At 36.5% G+C, this 15,596-nt stretch overlaps 1 protein-coding gene across 4 annotated transcripts in view; it reads left to right on the forward strand.

Moving 5' to 3' along the window:
• The window catches only part of ARID4A (AT-rich interaction domain 4A), a 62,237-nt gene that overhangs the window by 27,002 nt on the left and 19,639 nt on the right, over positions 1–15,596 (forward strand). For all 4 annotated transcript variants that reach the window (XM_061429015.1, XM_061429016.1, XM_061429014.1 and 1 more), the window contains exons 12-17: positions 4,233–4,305; positions 5,444–5,538; positions 5,692–5,789; positions 6,499–6,730; positions 11,399–11,649; positions 14,102–14,299. In XM_061429015.1, coding sequence (XP_061284999.1) covers positions 4,233–4,305; positions 5,444–5,538; positions 5,692–5,789; positions 6,499–6,730; positions 11,399–11,649; positions 14,102–14,299 — 947 coding nt within the window. The remainder of the gene's footprint in view (positions 1–4,232; positions 4,306–5,443; positions 5,539–5,691; positions 5,790–6,498; positions 6,731–11,398; positions 11,650–14,101; positions 14,300–15,596) is intronic.

Raw genomic sequence — 15,596 nt, forward strand, 5'->3', positions numbered from 1 at the left:
AACTAAATGATGTATTGACTGCAAATCTATACGTGCATCAAAGATGTCCCATGTCCTTTTTAAAATTAATTTTTATTGGAGTGTAGTTGCTTTACAATGTTATATTAGTTTCTGCCTTTATATCTCTTCTTAGAAGCTCCAGACGTTTCTATTAAACTTTCAATGAGGATTTCTTCATATTTTTAAGTCCTCAGACTCAATATGTGCAAGACTGTACTCATCTTTTCCCCAAAATCTATCCTTTCCCTGGTTGTTCCTAATTCATTTGAATGGAAGCACCATTCACCCAATTACTCAAGCTAGATAAATGAAAGTCACCTTAATCTTCTCACTCTTGCCTCTTTCTAGTCTGTCACCCTAGTCTAAGCCACTCTTCTCTTTCAACTTAGCTAGACTGCTACAATAGCAACTTGTTCTTCCACATCTCTCCGTGCTTTGCCTACTCCAATCTGTTCTCTGTACTGCATTGAAGTGGGTTTTTTAAAACTAAGTATATAAAAATGTGATTCCTCTTGGAATAAATTAAATTTAGGACACAAAATAATAAAACTAAATGCCAGTCATTGATGATAAAATTGTGACTAAAATCAGCTTGTCTTTAACCTCATGGAATTTATTGAGTATTTTAACACATTGAAACTTTGAGGAGTACAAACACTCAGCGTTTACACCTCTCTCTCACTCTCCTGCGTGCTCTCTTACTCTTTCTTTCAGGGGAGGGGTCATCTTTCCATCATCAGGTGGCAAGACTAATTCAGGCATTGATTTTCCTCATTGAGGACTGTGACAGTAGCTCCCGTTTCCCTTCCAATCCATCAAACTTATTCTTGGCAGAGAACTTTTAAAAATATAACTCTGACCTAATTCTTATTTAGCTCTCTCAAACCTCGTATCTACGCTCAGTGTCCAATTCTGATTCTCTAGTATATCATCTAACAAACCATATCATGACATGTCACATTTTGTTGAATTGACTGGTTTTATATTTCTCTACCTCCTGCCAGACTTGAGGCCCCAAAGTGGAAGGCCGAAAGTGCCTTCTCATTTTAATTGTGGTAGAAGTCTGTGATTCATCATGATCAAAAATGTTTGAGCTGAATTTGAGGACATACTATCCAAAGTTAGAAATTTCATAAAATAATAGTAGATAGGGTTTCCCTGATGGCTCAGCAGTAAAGAATCCACCTGCAGTGTGAGAGATGACGGTCTGATCCCTGGATCAGGAAGATCCCCTAGAGGAGGAAATGGTAACCTGCTCCAGTATTCTTGCCTGAAAAATCCTATGGACAGAGTAGCCTGGCACACTACAGTCCAAAAGGTCACAAAGAGTTGGACACAACTGAGTGAGCACACATATAGATACACAGCTACCTGTAATACCAGGTAGAGTGGCTATTGCTACTAACTAAAATTGTAAGTTTCTGGAAATTATGAACATATTCATGCCTCTTCTATATCCTTAACTCTCTTTTGCTGACATTTTACTGGATGCATAGTTAGCTTCACATGTTTGACTAAATTAAGGGAAGAAAGCTCATCAGCAGTCTCGTGTACTCTACCTCCCATTATTACGACTCCAACTCCAAAACCCTTGAGGGATGCAGCACCCTCTGGCTCCTGACCAGGAGATAGACCCTGTAGGTGTGAGAATACTGTGAGCAGAGAAAGCACACTGTGATAGCAAACACAAGTCCTAATATTCTAGTCTTAAAGGCAGAGTCTTCTAGTTGGAGACATTGTTTTTCTACTGTATGCAATTTTACTCTAAGGTGACTAACACGATAGCTAATTTTTAAAAAGTGATTGTGTAAGAAATTACTTATTAGATTAAGAAATTTTGATTTTTGCAAAGACCCATCAGGTAAATTTAAAACTTTGTGTATAGCCTCATCTTATATTTTTTAATTGAAATAAATTTTCTCTCAGGCAGTTGCTTTTAACTTAAATTCTTTATTCATTTATATCTTGTTTTAGGGCCATGGTTTCTCATGGACATAAACCACTCTTAATAGTCACTAACTTTTAATTCCAATAAATTTAAATTATTGACTTTTTATCTATAAAGCTATATTCTTCAGCATTAAAAATTTATAAAATGTTTGGTAAAACCTTAATAAATGTCAAATTTGCATTTGATGGGTTCATTTTATTTACTAGCTTTTAGGAGAAACTTTGGTTTCAAATCAGTGTTTTTTTTAAAAAAAGTTTTTGCTTTTTACATGTACTGGATACAACAGTCTTTAAATTCTGTAGGATGATAAATACTAAAAATGAGGTATTAGTCTGAGGAGAGACTATTATGATTATGAGGGACAGCCAAAGCATAGAGCCAGTCTGTTATAAGTTGTTTTTGTTTTTCCCCATACCAGAATTCCTTAAAATTCACATCTGAAATAATTCATAGGCTGCCAGATTACTCAGTTGAGTTAACTCATTGGCAGTTGTTTTAATAACCTTGCAAAGGGGGCTTCCCTGGTGGTTAGTGGTGAAGAGTCCATCTGCCAATGCAGGAGACATGGGTCCAGTCCCTGATCCAGGAAGATCCCACATACTGTGGAGCAACTAAGCCCATACCCCACAAGTACTGAGTGTTTCGTGCTCTAGAGCCTGGGAGCCCCAACCGCTGAGCCCACGTGCCACGACTACTGAAGCCCGTGTGCCCTAGAACCCATGCTCTGCAACAGTAGAAGTCACTGCAATGAGAAGCTTGTGCACTGCAACTAGAGAAAAGCCTGTGTAGCAACAAAAACTTAGTACAGCCAGAAATAAATAAATTGAAAAACAAAAACTTGAAAAAGCAAAATTTTTTAATTTACTTGGGGAAAAATTGCCACCTGTTGGTTTGAGCATTTAGTATAGTAAACACCTCTGTTAACTGTAGTGATTATAAAGTCTGTATATTGCTAATTTTTGAGGCTTACTAGAACTTTGACTTAAGTTTCTTTATATTTTTATTAAAGTGAAACTACTCCAATGTTAGAAATCTTTCTTAATGTAATAAAAGAAAAAAACGAGATTGTACTAAAAGATTTTACTCCCTTTCTCTTGACTGCCTGATGCTTTTTAAAAATTATATATTTTAATTGACCTAGATGGCATCATTTTTTAAAATAGATTTTAATCAACTACATATTTATTGACCTTGGCTATATTATTAGCTATTAAATTTTTTTGAAAATACATGACTTTAATGGGCTTATTGCTCTTTGAACTTGTGAAGTCTCAATGTTTATTGCTTGACACTGCCTTTGCCTTGAGTATGGCTTTGAATTCTTTTGGAACACAAAAATAGTGGTACTCTGAAATTAAATTATGATTTATATGGAAGAAATATATATATATGTTTTCTTAATTTTCCCAAATACCAGTTTTTAAGTAGTCTATCAGAAAGGGAAATATTTTATTAAAACCCATAATCCATTTGTCTGTATAAGAAGAAATTATTAGGTTTCTATAATTAGTAAAACATAACAAACAAATAGGTATTTGTAGGAATAGTTGTTTCTGCATGAATGTTTCCATTAGTTTTTCTTTTTTTTCCATAGAGCTCAATTTTAGTATGTATTTAGTTTCTGTCCCTAAGAAATAATGTTCATTGTTCTATTTTAAGGGGTTGCAAAGTCAACTACAGAGGCCATGCATGAAAGACAAATGAGAAAAGCAGGCTACTGTGAAGCAAGAGGGGCTGGTGGAGTCTGAGACAAAATAAAATTTATGTGGCTCATTTAAGTTTCTCTAAAACATTGTGCTATCCAAACAAATAACCTTTGCCATGTGACTTTTCTGCCTCTAGTTTATATTCAACAGTAACAAGTTTAATGTATGTGGATTACTTGAAAGTATCATGTTTGTAATTATTATGCTCACCTATCAATATATTCACTCAGAACACATGGTATTTTGAGGATTTTTTTAAAAAACAACAAATGAGGTAAAAACACTCTCAGTCCATTCCAGAACCTTTTCCGCATGGCTAACCTTAGTCCCCATGGTTATAATTGAAGGGAAGTTTCAAGTGACAGATTGGGTAAAGAGTAGAGACTGTGTATCTTGACATTTGCATCAAACTAGCTGTATCAAAGTATGAATTAAAATCTGACATAGGATTTTGAAAAAAATTCATATTTTCTGGGTTCAGTAAAATCTGGGGTTCACAAAACAAAAAATAAAAAAGAGGACAGTATATCCTCCTTTTGTTCGTTGTTGTATATATTTATGTTTTACCTTTGCAGCCTGAGGAAGAACCTGATCCTGAAGAGAGGGACAACTTCCTCCAACAGCTTTATAAGTTTATGGAAGACAGAGGTATTTTCATGCTTATTATTTAAAAATAGACATTTCTAGGAATTCCCTGATAGTCCAGTGTTTAGGACATGGTGCTTTTGCTCTCATGGGCCCAAGTTCAATCCCTGATCTGGGAACTAGTGCAGCATCATGTCCCCCCAACCCAAAAGGTAGACTTTTTTTTTTTTTTTTTTTACTGTTTTATGTTCTATGTTTGTATATCATTTTTGCTTAAAGCATGGGTATATGGATTTGTATTTTTAGCCTAAGGATCAATTATAGCTGATAATAGTAATTAAGTATTGGGAATAAAGACATCTACTTTATTACTACTACTGTTAGTACTACTAGTATCTATTTTGAGTACAAATAGATACTACAACTACTAATATCTATTTTGAGTACAAATGTAGAGGAAAAGTAGTTGTAGTTAAATTTTATCTCCTTGAGACTTATAAAACCAGAAAATATTATAATAATAATTGAGTAATAGAAAGTGAACAATCATAATGTAAATCTACATACCCATTATTTACTAATGCTGTTTTTGTGGCAAGTGATCTAGTCTGACCCTTGGTCTCAACAAATTAAACATAACGGATTAGCTCCTATCTAAATAGAGAAGGATTTCTTCTAATAAAGTTAGAAGAAATAGAGCCTTTATAAATCATAGTTCGTGATATTACATCAGCCCTTGGAAATCCTCAGATACATTGGTCCTAGACATTTTGTGGCCTTCAGAAATGATCCTTCAGATTACTACCAACAGTCTTAACATTTGTGTTAAAGCAGTAAAAATGAAACCATGGCCTAAAATGTGCCCTTTTCATTGTGTGTGTTTTTGCCCAGGCTTCTTGAAGCAGCAGCATTATTGGCTACACCTTGCAGGCCCAAGGTTTGATTCAGTTTTATCCAAATTCAGTGGCAGTTAGAGAGGTGATTTTACTAGTTCTGGAAGTATAATAAATCTAAAGATCACCACAATGCTGTATAAAGAATATAGAGAATATTTTGTGTTGTCTTACCTAATTTGAGCATCTTTAAAATATATGCCTCTGATTAATGATATTTGGAAAATTAGAAATTGATAAGCTTTGTTTTCAACTTAGTATTTTCCATTGAAATTAACATTGTATTTTGGCTCTTCAATATTAAAAAGGTACTCCAATCAACAAACCACCTGTTTTGGGCTATAAAGATCTCAACCTCTTCAAGCTCTTCAGACTGGTTTATCATCAAGGTGGATGTGACAGTGTAAGTAAGACTGTAATGAAAATTAAAATTGTCTAGTGTTGGACTGTTATATGTACTTTAGGTAATAAACACATTTTCTTAATGAACATAGAATATTAGTATAAAGATTATTTCCCTTTGCAAACGTTAACAAATAAAAACTTAATTTTCCAGATTGATAGTGGTGCTGTATGGAAGCAAATTTATATGGACCTTGGCATTCCTATTTTGAATTCAGCTGCTTCCTACAATGTAAAAACTGCTTATAGAAAGTAAGTAGTATAGTTTATTCATCAAAGAATACATAATTACAAGGAATATTTTCCATTTAATTTGTTAACAGTTAAATAAGAACACATCAAAGAACATTAAAGTTAGAGAAGGTACATAAAAAGGTTTAGTTTAGTGGATACTGTGATTGAAAGTTCAGTTCAGTTCAGTCGCTCAGTCATGTCTGACTCTTTGCAAACCCATGAATCGCAGCACTCCAGGCCTCCCTGTCCATCACCAACTCCCGGAGTTCACCCAGACTCACATCCATCGAGTCAGTGATGCCATCCAGCCATCTCATCCTCTGTTGTCCCCTTCTCCTCCTGCCCCCAATCGCTCCAGTGCCACAAGTCTGCTTTACTCCATTTTTCATGTTTGGATTTTGTTTTCAAAATTAGAGATACAGGCAGTATCTTTAATTGTCTGAAATTACATGTTATAGAATTGTATCTTTTATAGTGAACAGCCTTCATATTAAAACTATGATAGCTGTGTTCCATTATCACAAGCTCAGATTTTTCAGGAAAGAAATTTTATTTTCTGGTCAGTATTTCTACTATCCTATATAAAACACCAAGAAACCAGTAACAGGAAAAGTACTTTGTATTAAAAGGCTTGAGTTTTACTTTTCAAAAAATATTTGTTTAATATATAGTTCTCAAGTTAAATATAATGACTAATATTTCTTAAAATGAAATATCATTTGTTTAGGTATCTCTATGGTTTTGAGGAGTACTGCCGTTCTGCAAATATTCAGTTCAGAACTATTCACCACCATGAACCAAAAGTAAAAGAGGAAAAAAAAGACTTAGAAGAATCCATGGAAGAGGCTCCAAAAGTAGATCAAGAAATGCCTTTAATAGAAGTGAAGAGTGAACCTGAGGAAAATATTGATTCAAACAGTGAAAGTGAAAGAGAAGAAGTAGAATTAAAATCTCCAAGGGTGAGTACTTAATACTAATTTTATCTATTTTTTTAAGCATTATTTTAGTCTTTTTAATATGGGCGATTTCAGATATATACAAAAATACTCCTATGAACCTAGTTTATTTTGTAGTATTTAGTTATGCTTCAGCCAGGCTAGCTTCACTCCCTTTCTCTAAATATATCACATATTATTTCTTTTACCTTAAAAACCATTCCTTCTCTTGTTCTCTATTTATATCTGTTCAAGCCATTCTCAAGTGAGGTCAGTCTCAAATATTCACTTCCTTTGAGTCTTTTACTAACGTGTCACCTCACTGAAGCAAATCCTGGTCAAGCATGTCTGCTCAGTCACTGAGTCGTGTCCAACTCTTTGTGATCTCATGTTTAGGTCTGCCAGGGTCCTCTGTCCATGGGATTCTCCAGGCAACAATACTGGAGCAGGATGCCATTTCCTCCTCCAGGGTATCTTCCCAACACAGGGATCAAACCAGCATCTCCTCCTTTGACAGGTGTATTCTTTTACCACTGAGCCACCTGGGAAGCCCCTATCCTGTTCAATCCCTCTAATGTTGCTTTGTCTGTAATTTACTTATTTATTCTGTTTATTATTTATTGTTTCTTTTACCATACTCTGGACTAGAATCACACTCCACAACAGCAGGGATTAGTGTTATTCCATTCGTTCAGAGATCCCAGGCATCTAGAATAGTGCCTTGCACATATTAAGGACTTACTAGATGGTTGAGTGAATGAATCTCCTGTTTATAATACCTGTGTCCTCAGCCAGGTGGGATCTTTGCTTTCTCTTTACTTACTCCACAACACACTGTACAGCTCTTGTGGCAGTTTTTCATGCCCTGCCTTCTTTCCTAGTCACATGCATCCTGGTTTTATCTTCTAACTCTGCTCTTCCTCTCCATTAATATATAATTCAAGTCAGGAATTGTCACCCACTGTTTTGATCATTGTCTGATGATGTCTACACAGTAGGTTTTATCAAATTTTAGAAGTAGAAAAAAAAATTTACCACATTGTGAAAGGAGTTCAGTTATTGTAATCAGATTAGATCAGATCAGTCGCTCAGTCGAGTCCAACTCTTTGCAACCCCATGAATTTCAGCACGCCAGGCCTCCCTGTCCATCACCAACTCCCAGAGTTCACTGAGCCTCACGTCCATCGAGTCAGTGATGCCATCCAGCCATCTCATCCTCTGTCGTCCCCTTCTCCTCCTGCCCCCAATCCCTCCCAGCATCAGAGTCTTTTCCAATGAGTCAACTCTTCGCATGAGGTGGCCAAAGTACTGGAGTTTCAGCTTTAGCATCATTCCTTCCAAAGAACACCCAGGGCTGATCTTCTTCAGAATGGACTGGTTGGATCTTCTTGCAGTCCAAGGGACTCTCAAGAGTCTTCTCCAACACCACAGTTCAAAAGCATCAATTCTTCCGTGCTCAGCCTTCTTCACAGTCCAACTCTCACATCCATACATGACCACAGGAAAACCATAGCCTTGACTAGACGAACCTTTGTTGGCAAAGTAATTTCTCTGATTTTGAATATGCTATCTAGGTTGGTCATAACTTTCCTTCCAAGGAGTAAGCGTCTTTTAATTTCATGGCTGCAGTCACCATCTGCAGTGATTTTGGAGCCCAAAAAAATAAAGTCTGACACTGTTTCCCCATCTATTTCCCATGAAGTGATGGGACCGGATGCCATGATCTTCGTTTTCTGAATGTTTTAATGTTTCTGAGCTTTAAGCCAGCTTTTTCACTCTCCACTTTCACTTTCATCAAGAGGCTTTTGAGTTCCTCTTCACTTCCTGCCATAAGGGTGGTGTCATCTGCATATCTGAGGTGATTGATATTTCTCCTGGCAATCTTGATTCCAGCTTGTGTTTCTTCCAGCCCAGCTTTTCTCATGCTGTACTCTGCATATAAGTTAAATAAGCAGGGTGACAATATACAGCCTTGACGTACTCCTTTTCCTATTTGGAACCAGTCTGTTGTTCCATGTCCAGTTCTAACTGTTGCTTCCTGACCTGCATACAAATTTCTCAAGAGGCAGGTCAGGTGTTCTGGTATTCCCATCTCTTTCAGAATTTCCCACAGTTTATTGTGATCCACACAGTCAAAGGCTTTGGCATAGTCAATAAAGCAGAAATAGATGTTTTTCTGGAACTCTCTTGCTTTCTCCATGATCCAGCAGATGTTGGCAATTTGATCTCTGGTTCCTCTGCCTTTTCTAAAACCAGCTTGAACATCTGGAAGTTCACGGTTCACATATTGCTGAAGCCTGGCTTGGAGAATCTTGAGCATGACTTTACTAGCGTGTGAGATGAGTGCAATTGTTCGGTAGTTTGAGCATTCTTTGGCATTGCCTTTCTTTGGGATTGGAATGAAAACTGACCTTTTCCAGTCCTGTGGCCACTGCTGAGTTTTCCAAATTTGCTGGCATATTGAGTGCAGCACTTTCACAGCATTATCTTTCAGGATTTGGAATAGTTCAACTGGAATTCCATCACCTCCACTAGCTTTGTTCATAGTGATGCTTTCTAAGGCCCACTTGACTTCACATTCCAGGATGTCTGGCTCTAGGTCAGTGATCACACCATCATGATTATCTGGGTCATGAAGATCTTTTTTGTACAGTTCTTACGTGTGTTCTTGCCATCTCTTCTTAATATCTTCTGCTTCTGTTAGGTCCATACCATTTCTGTTCTTTATTGTGCCCATCTTTGCATGAAATGTTCCTTGGTATCTCTGATTTTCTTGAAGAGATCCCTAGTCTTTCCCATTCTGTTGTTTTCCTCTATTTCTTTGCATTGATCGCTGAAGAAGGCTTTCTTATCTCTTCTTGCTATTCTTTGGAACTCTGCATTCAGATGTTTATATCTTTCCTTTTCTCCTTTGCTTTTCGCTTCTCTTCTTTTCACAGCTATTTGTAAGTGAAATTGTATTTAATAAAAGACACGACGAAGTCATCTCTTGTATTTGCTCAGAAACCATTTTTTAAAACTGTCCATTTTACTTAGTAAGTGGCACTTTCTGGTGAATTTCATGAAACCTCCAGAGTACTTTGTTTTTTTTCTTAATTTTTAAAGATTATGGTAAAGAAACATGACATTTGTCATCTTAACCATTTTTACATGCACAGTTCAGTGGCATTAACTACGTTCATATTGTCTTATAACCATCACCATCATCTATCTCCAAAACTTTTTTCATCTTGGGAAATTGAAACTCGGCCTGTTGAAACTCCTCATTCTTCTCTTCCCCAGCCTCTGGTAACCATCAGTCTACTTTATGTCACTATGAATTTGACTACTCTGGATATCTCATATAAGTGGAATTAGATAGTACTTGTCCTTTTGTGACTGGTTTATTTCATTCAGCAGAAGGTCTTCAAGGTTCATCCATGTATGGGTTAGAATTTCCTTCCTTTTTAAGACTGAATAATACCCCATTCTATGTATTGTGGACATACTTGCTTGTCATTACATAAAGAGCTTCCTCATCTTATGTAAAATATCTGCAGACTATTGCATAGTATTGATGTACCATAAATTTACCTTCCTCAAAATTTTCTCCAGTTTTTTATGATTACAGAAAGCACTGCAGTAAATATACTTACAAAAATGTCCTCCAAATTTATCTAAATATAGAGACTTGTAAAAATGTCCTCCTTATTTATCTGAATACAGACTTCTAAAAATGAGATTTCTGGGACAAAGGTACAAGTTATACAAATTTAAAATTTTATGGATAACAGATGCTTTCATTCATTTACCTACAAATTCTTAAAAGAGTACCTGCCCATGTGCCAGACACTGTTTAGATCTGAGGTTATAGACGTGAGTAAGACAAAGACCCTACACTCATGGAACTTAAGTTCTTTTTTTTCCCCCTACTGTTGATGTTCAAATAGTACATAGTCAGGAACTAGGCAAAACATTTGTTAAACTGAGATAATAATTGTAAAGTATTCTAGTGCTCCCAAAGTTGTTGGCTCTTTTTTTCCCTTTAATCCTCACTTTAGGGGGGAATTCTGCCAGTGTGCAGAAGTTGACTGGAAGGAGAATTTAGGAGAAAATGAAATGGCTCAACAGTTTCCTGGTCAGTTGAGCATGCAACTAGAGACTGGATAACAGCTGCTGAGGTATTAACAAGTTACTGCTGGCCTAGTGAGCTCTCTAGATGCCAAGAAATAAGCTCACTTTTCGGGCATTAATACAATTCAGTTATTTTAAAATACAGTGATAATGTAAATTTTATCTTAGTAAACAATAGAGTTAGAGATGAAAGAACTTCCAGAAAATTAAGGGACTGATTTATTTTTCTTATTAACATATCATTGACACTTAGATAATTCTTAAAAATTTTTATTGTAGTCAAGAAGTATTAAAATGAGATAAAATAATATAGTGAACACAGGAGAAAATTTTTATTTTTCATGTAGTATGTAGCCAGGGGACGTGATAGATTTGGACATAAGTAATTTACACGGGTTGATTTTTTACTTTGAGAGGAAGCAAAAAGTACACAGGAGTTGACGGGTTATCAGTATCATGTCTCAAGCTAGAAAGAAGACTAGTCATTGCCATGATGGTTTAAGAAAAAGATAACATTTTTCTATATTTTTTTCCCCTTTGTAGTGATAATTCCTTTAAAGTTTTCATCCTTTCTACTAGGGACGAAGGAGAATTGCTCGAGATGCAAATTCTATTAAAAAGGAAATTGAAGAAGAAAAAACAGAAGACAAATTAAGAGAGAATGATACAGAAAATAAGGATGTAGATGATGACAGTGAAACTGCAGAGAAGAAGGAAAACGAACTACTACTGGGGAGAAAAAATACACCAAAGCAAAAGGAGAAGAAAATTAGAAAGCAGGAGGATTCTGACAAAGACTCAGAGGAAGAGGAAGAGAAAAGCCAAGAGAGGTACATTATCTTACGTTTGTTCTCCAGAAACGCCTGTCTGGGGTGCAGCAGCGCTCTGTTCCTGCTTAGAGGTTCAGGTTTGAGGGAATGCTTTCTTATTGGGACTTCCATTCCTCTTGTCTGATGAAGGTGAGACACATTGTGAAGATGATGTGTATCGCCTTTCGGAATTGGAGAATATACTGGTCGCACCATTTTAATAGCACTTGTGCCCTAAACAGTGGCCTCAAAGAAGGCTGCGCCACCCAGTCAAAAGAAAGGTCCTGCAGTTGACAGCAGGGAAGGGAGCTGGAGAAAAATGGAGGAAGTGGACAAGAGGAAACAGCGACAGCAAAAATTCCATTTTAAAAAAGGTACAATGTGGGAAAGCTAACAAACACATGGGTGCACAGTACTAGCAGATGTTTCTGTGTGTTAGCTTTATCTAAGACAGTTTTCTTTTCCAAGTTATTATATTAGAATAAGTGGCATGCACCCCTGATTCTAGTTTGGAAAATTCATTCTTGCCCCACATCACATTGAATTTTGGCTTTTTAATGTTCATCCTGTTTGCTGTTGAGTGAAAACTGTTGGTTTTTTTTCATGTATTATACACATATGGACTGAATTGACTTAAAAATAACCAGAGATTAGGCAGTCCAGCTAGATCATGGTAATGTCCAACTATGTTTAGTGGCCATTTCTTTATTGTCAAATGGATTTACTAATTTTTAGACACTACTAAAAAATGAATTTTAACTCAGCAACAGCATAACACACTTACTTGTGTAGATGCTCTCCTCCAGTTATTTTTCAATGCTAAAATTTCTAGAAATTTGAGTTATTAGGCAAAATTGAGAAAAGTGGCCTGCTGTTTCCAACTAGTGGCTGACACCCATCTGAAAATTAACCGTTGAAAAAATAACTGCAAAAATAGTAATGATTGGTGAGTGGGAGAGGTAATTTTATGATTCAGCATAAATAGGTACAGGAGCATTCACAGTCACGTGTGAATTAGAATAGTGAGTAAAGAAAGTTCTATAGTGAAATACGATTAGGATTAGGGAAAGTAGGAGGAAATAATTGGAATTGAGTATAATGATAGAGTGTAGTAATTCAAATATTTGGACAGTAAATTTAATAAGGTAAGGTAGACTATTTAAAAAGTAAGGCCTAACTATAGTTTGAAGATTTGTTAAAAATAAGCATCAAAATGTGTATGTTTTATAGTATGTATGTAATACATACTATATATATATGCATATATATATATACATACACACCACGTGCTTTAAAAAGCCTTTATAATTGATATGTAAATAGAATATTTATTTTAGAGACATAAAGTTTCACAGACTTGAATATGAAGGACATTATTTCCTTTTATTAAATAAAACTGAATATACAAACAGTCTGTATTCTCATTTAATAGCAGGAATCCTGGAAATAGCCTTTTTTTTTTTTAATCTATAGAGACTTCTGTTTTAAGTAGTTTTTTATGGTGTTTTGAAATTACCTTATCAGAATATAATTGGAAGGTGCCCTTGTAAAGAAAACATTCCCACTGCTAATGAGTGTCGAAGTTTCTTCATGTTGGGTCCCCCAGTGATCCCTAAAATAATGCCCTGTGTTTATGACAGAAGATAGTAACTCCTCTTAAGGTTTTTAAAACTCCTGTGCCACTAGAGTGATCTTTGATGCAAATCTGTTCTGAATATTTGCTGGGCTAATAAAGAATGTTTGTTTAAAAATATTACAAATACTTGGACCTCCCTATGTGAATCTCCTTTATATATGATTATCAAAACAAAAACTGATGGGAGATGTGTAAAAACAAATAGGAACCGATGTAAGATATGCAAAACCTTCGTTCTTCCGGTGCTATCCCACAGTGATGACAAAACACCTAACACCCAGATGTCTGTTGTTTCTTCGTGAGGGTGGGGAAACCTTTATAAACTAGTTTAAAAGAGTTACTAAGGTAGTTAGCCCTTGTTCATTATTTTTCCCACCAAAAACGTCTGGGTTAAGAACCACTCTGAATTGAGCAAAAAGTACTAGTCAAGTAGACAAGACATTTCAGTTGCAGAAAGTTAAAAACTATCTTTAGGTCATTTTCACATACAAGGTGGCGCTTGAATCCTAAAGACTTCTTCAAAGCATGTTGTTGTAATTTTGTTTTATCAAAAGTGATTTATTTGATTCCACATCACCATTAACTGTGATGACTGACTTGCCTTTAAGAAGTACGGATTTACTTTTGGTACAGTGCACCTTGTCATAATAAATCAGTTCCCTACTAAGTAGTCTATGAAAATCTTCTCCTTCTCCTCCTTCTTCTCCTCCTCCACTGACATGTTATGAAGGTAATAATTAGGTTGTGACTCTTCTACATGTTGGATTCTTTTAGCATATATTATTTTGTTTTCCATTAAGTTATCAGTAGCATTATCAGTGTTATAACTTACTGCAGGGAAGAAACTGAAAGCAAATGTGACTCTGAAGGGGAGGAAGATGAGGAAGACACAGAACCCTGCCTAACAGGCACCAAAGTGAAAGTAAAATATGGACGGGGGAAAACGCAGAAGATCTACGAAGCCAGTATTAAAAGCACTGAAATTGATGATGGAGAAGTTTTATACTTGGTACATTACTATGGATGGAATGTCAGGTAAGCAAGAAATGTATTTTCTTATTTTGAAATTTGTTTTTGGTTCAGAAAGATCATTTTTAATGTTTTGAAGAACTGAAGCAAATAGTATGTATGCACTTACACAGCACACCTTGCATTTGAATTTTCCAGGACTTTGAACATTCCTACTATTTTACTTCCTATGTCAATACATCCAGCCAGAGATCACCAGGATCACATCTGTACCTGAACAAACTGGGTTTGCTACTCATCTGCAGTAAGGGAGGACACCTGACTTAGGGAACCATGTGGCATGTCAGTTAGAGGGTGGGTCATGAAAGCTCAGGGTACCACCTTTGGGAGTAGCAACAGCTCAGGGTTCTGTGGAAACATCCTTTAGAGAGCTGGACCCATGGCTCCCAACATTGCAAGTGGTTTTGCTTGTTTACTTATTAAATTTATCAGAAATCAAGCCTGTATCAAGCACTGTAATAGGTTTGAATTGGAAAATTAATAGATAAGAATGTTAGATAAGACTTAGATCTGAGCTTCTGTTAGGTGATTTTAAGAGGGTTTAGGAAATAGGGCTTTGCTCTAGACTGGATGCTGTCAAGAAGCAGAGGATAATTCTGATTGGTTATCTTAATCTTACCTGTAAGAAGGGAAGACTAAACCAAGGTTAATGCTATCTTTGGACTTCCCCCCAATGGCTCAGTGGATAAAGAATCCGTCTGCAATGCAGGAGACACAGGAGATGCAGGTTTGATCCCAGGGCCAGGAAGATCGCCTGGAGAAGGGAAAGGGCAACCCACTCCAGTATTCTTGCCTGGAAAATCATGGACAGAGGAGCTTGGCGGGCTATAGTCCATGGGGGTTGCAAGACTTGGACACAATTTAGCGACTAAACCACCCCGCAACTACCACCACCACCACAATGCTGTCATTGGTAAAGCAGTAGCAGTCTCTCAGGGTATAAAGGATGTTTGGTCATTTTTGTGGCCTGGACAGTGTTCCTGTTTTTTTTGTGTGTTGAGACACAACTGGGAAGTGGTCTTTTTTTTGTCTTGATACATCATGGTCATGCAACAGACCTGTCTGATATTGATGTTCTGTGAAGTTGTTTATGTGCAACAGGAGAACAACATGCCCTAGCTGTGAGGGCCAGGACGGCTCTGTAGCAACAGCAAGGCCCAGCTAATAGTACCAGGCCAGTTGCTGGATGTCAGGGACTACTTTTCTCTCTATTCTTTAGGAAGTTTTGTGTGTTCACTGTATCTGCGGGCCCTGTAGTTGCTTGGAGCCCAGATGTTCCAGAATTTCCCTACATACTCAGTTC

Source organism: Bos javanicus, chromosome 10 (genome assembly GCF_032452875.1).
Source record: "Bos javanicus breed banteng chromosome 10, ARS-OSU_banteng_1.0, whole genome shotgun sequence".
Classification (NCBI taxonomy): domain Eukaryota; kingdom Metazoa; phylum Chordata; class Mammalia; order Artiodactyla; family Bovidae; genus Bos; species Bos javanicus.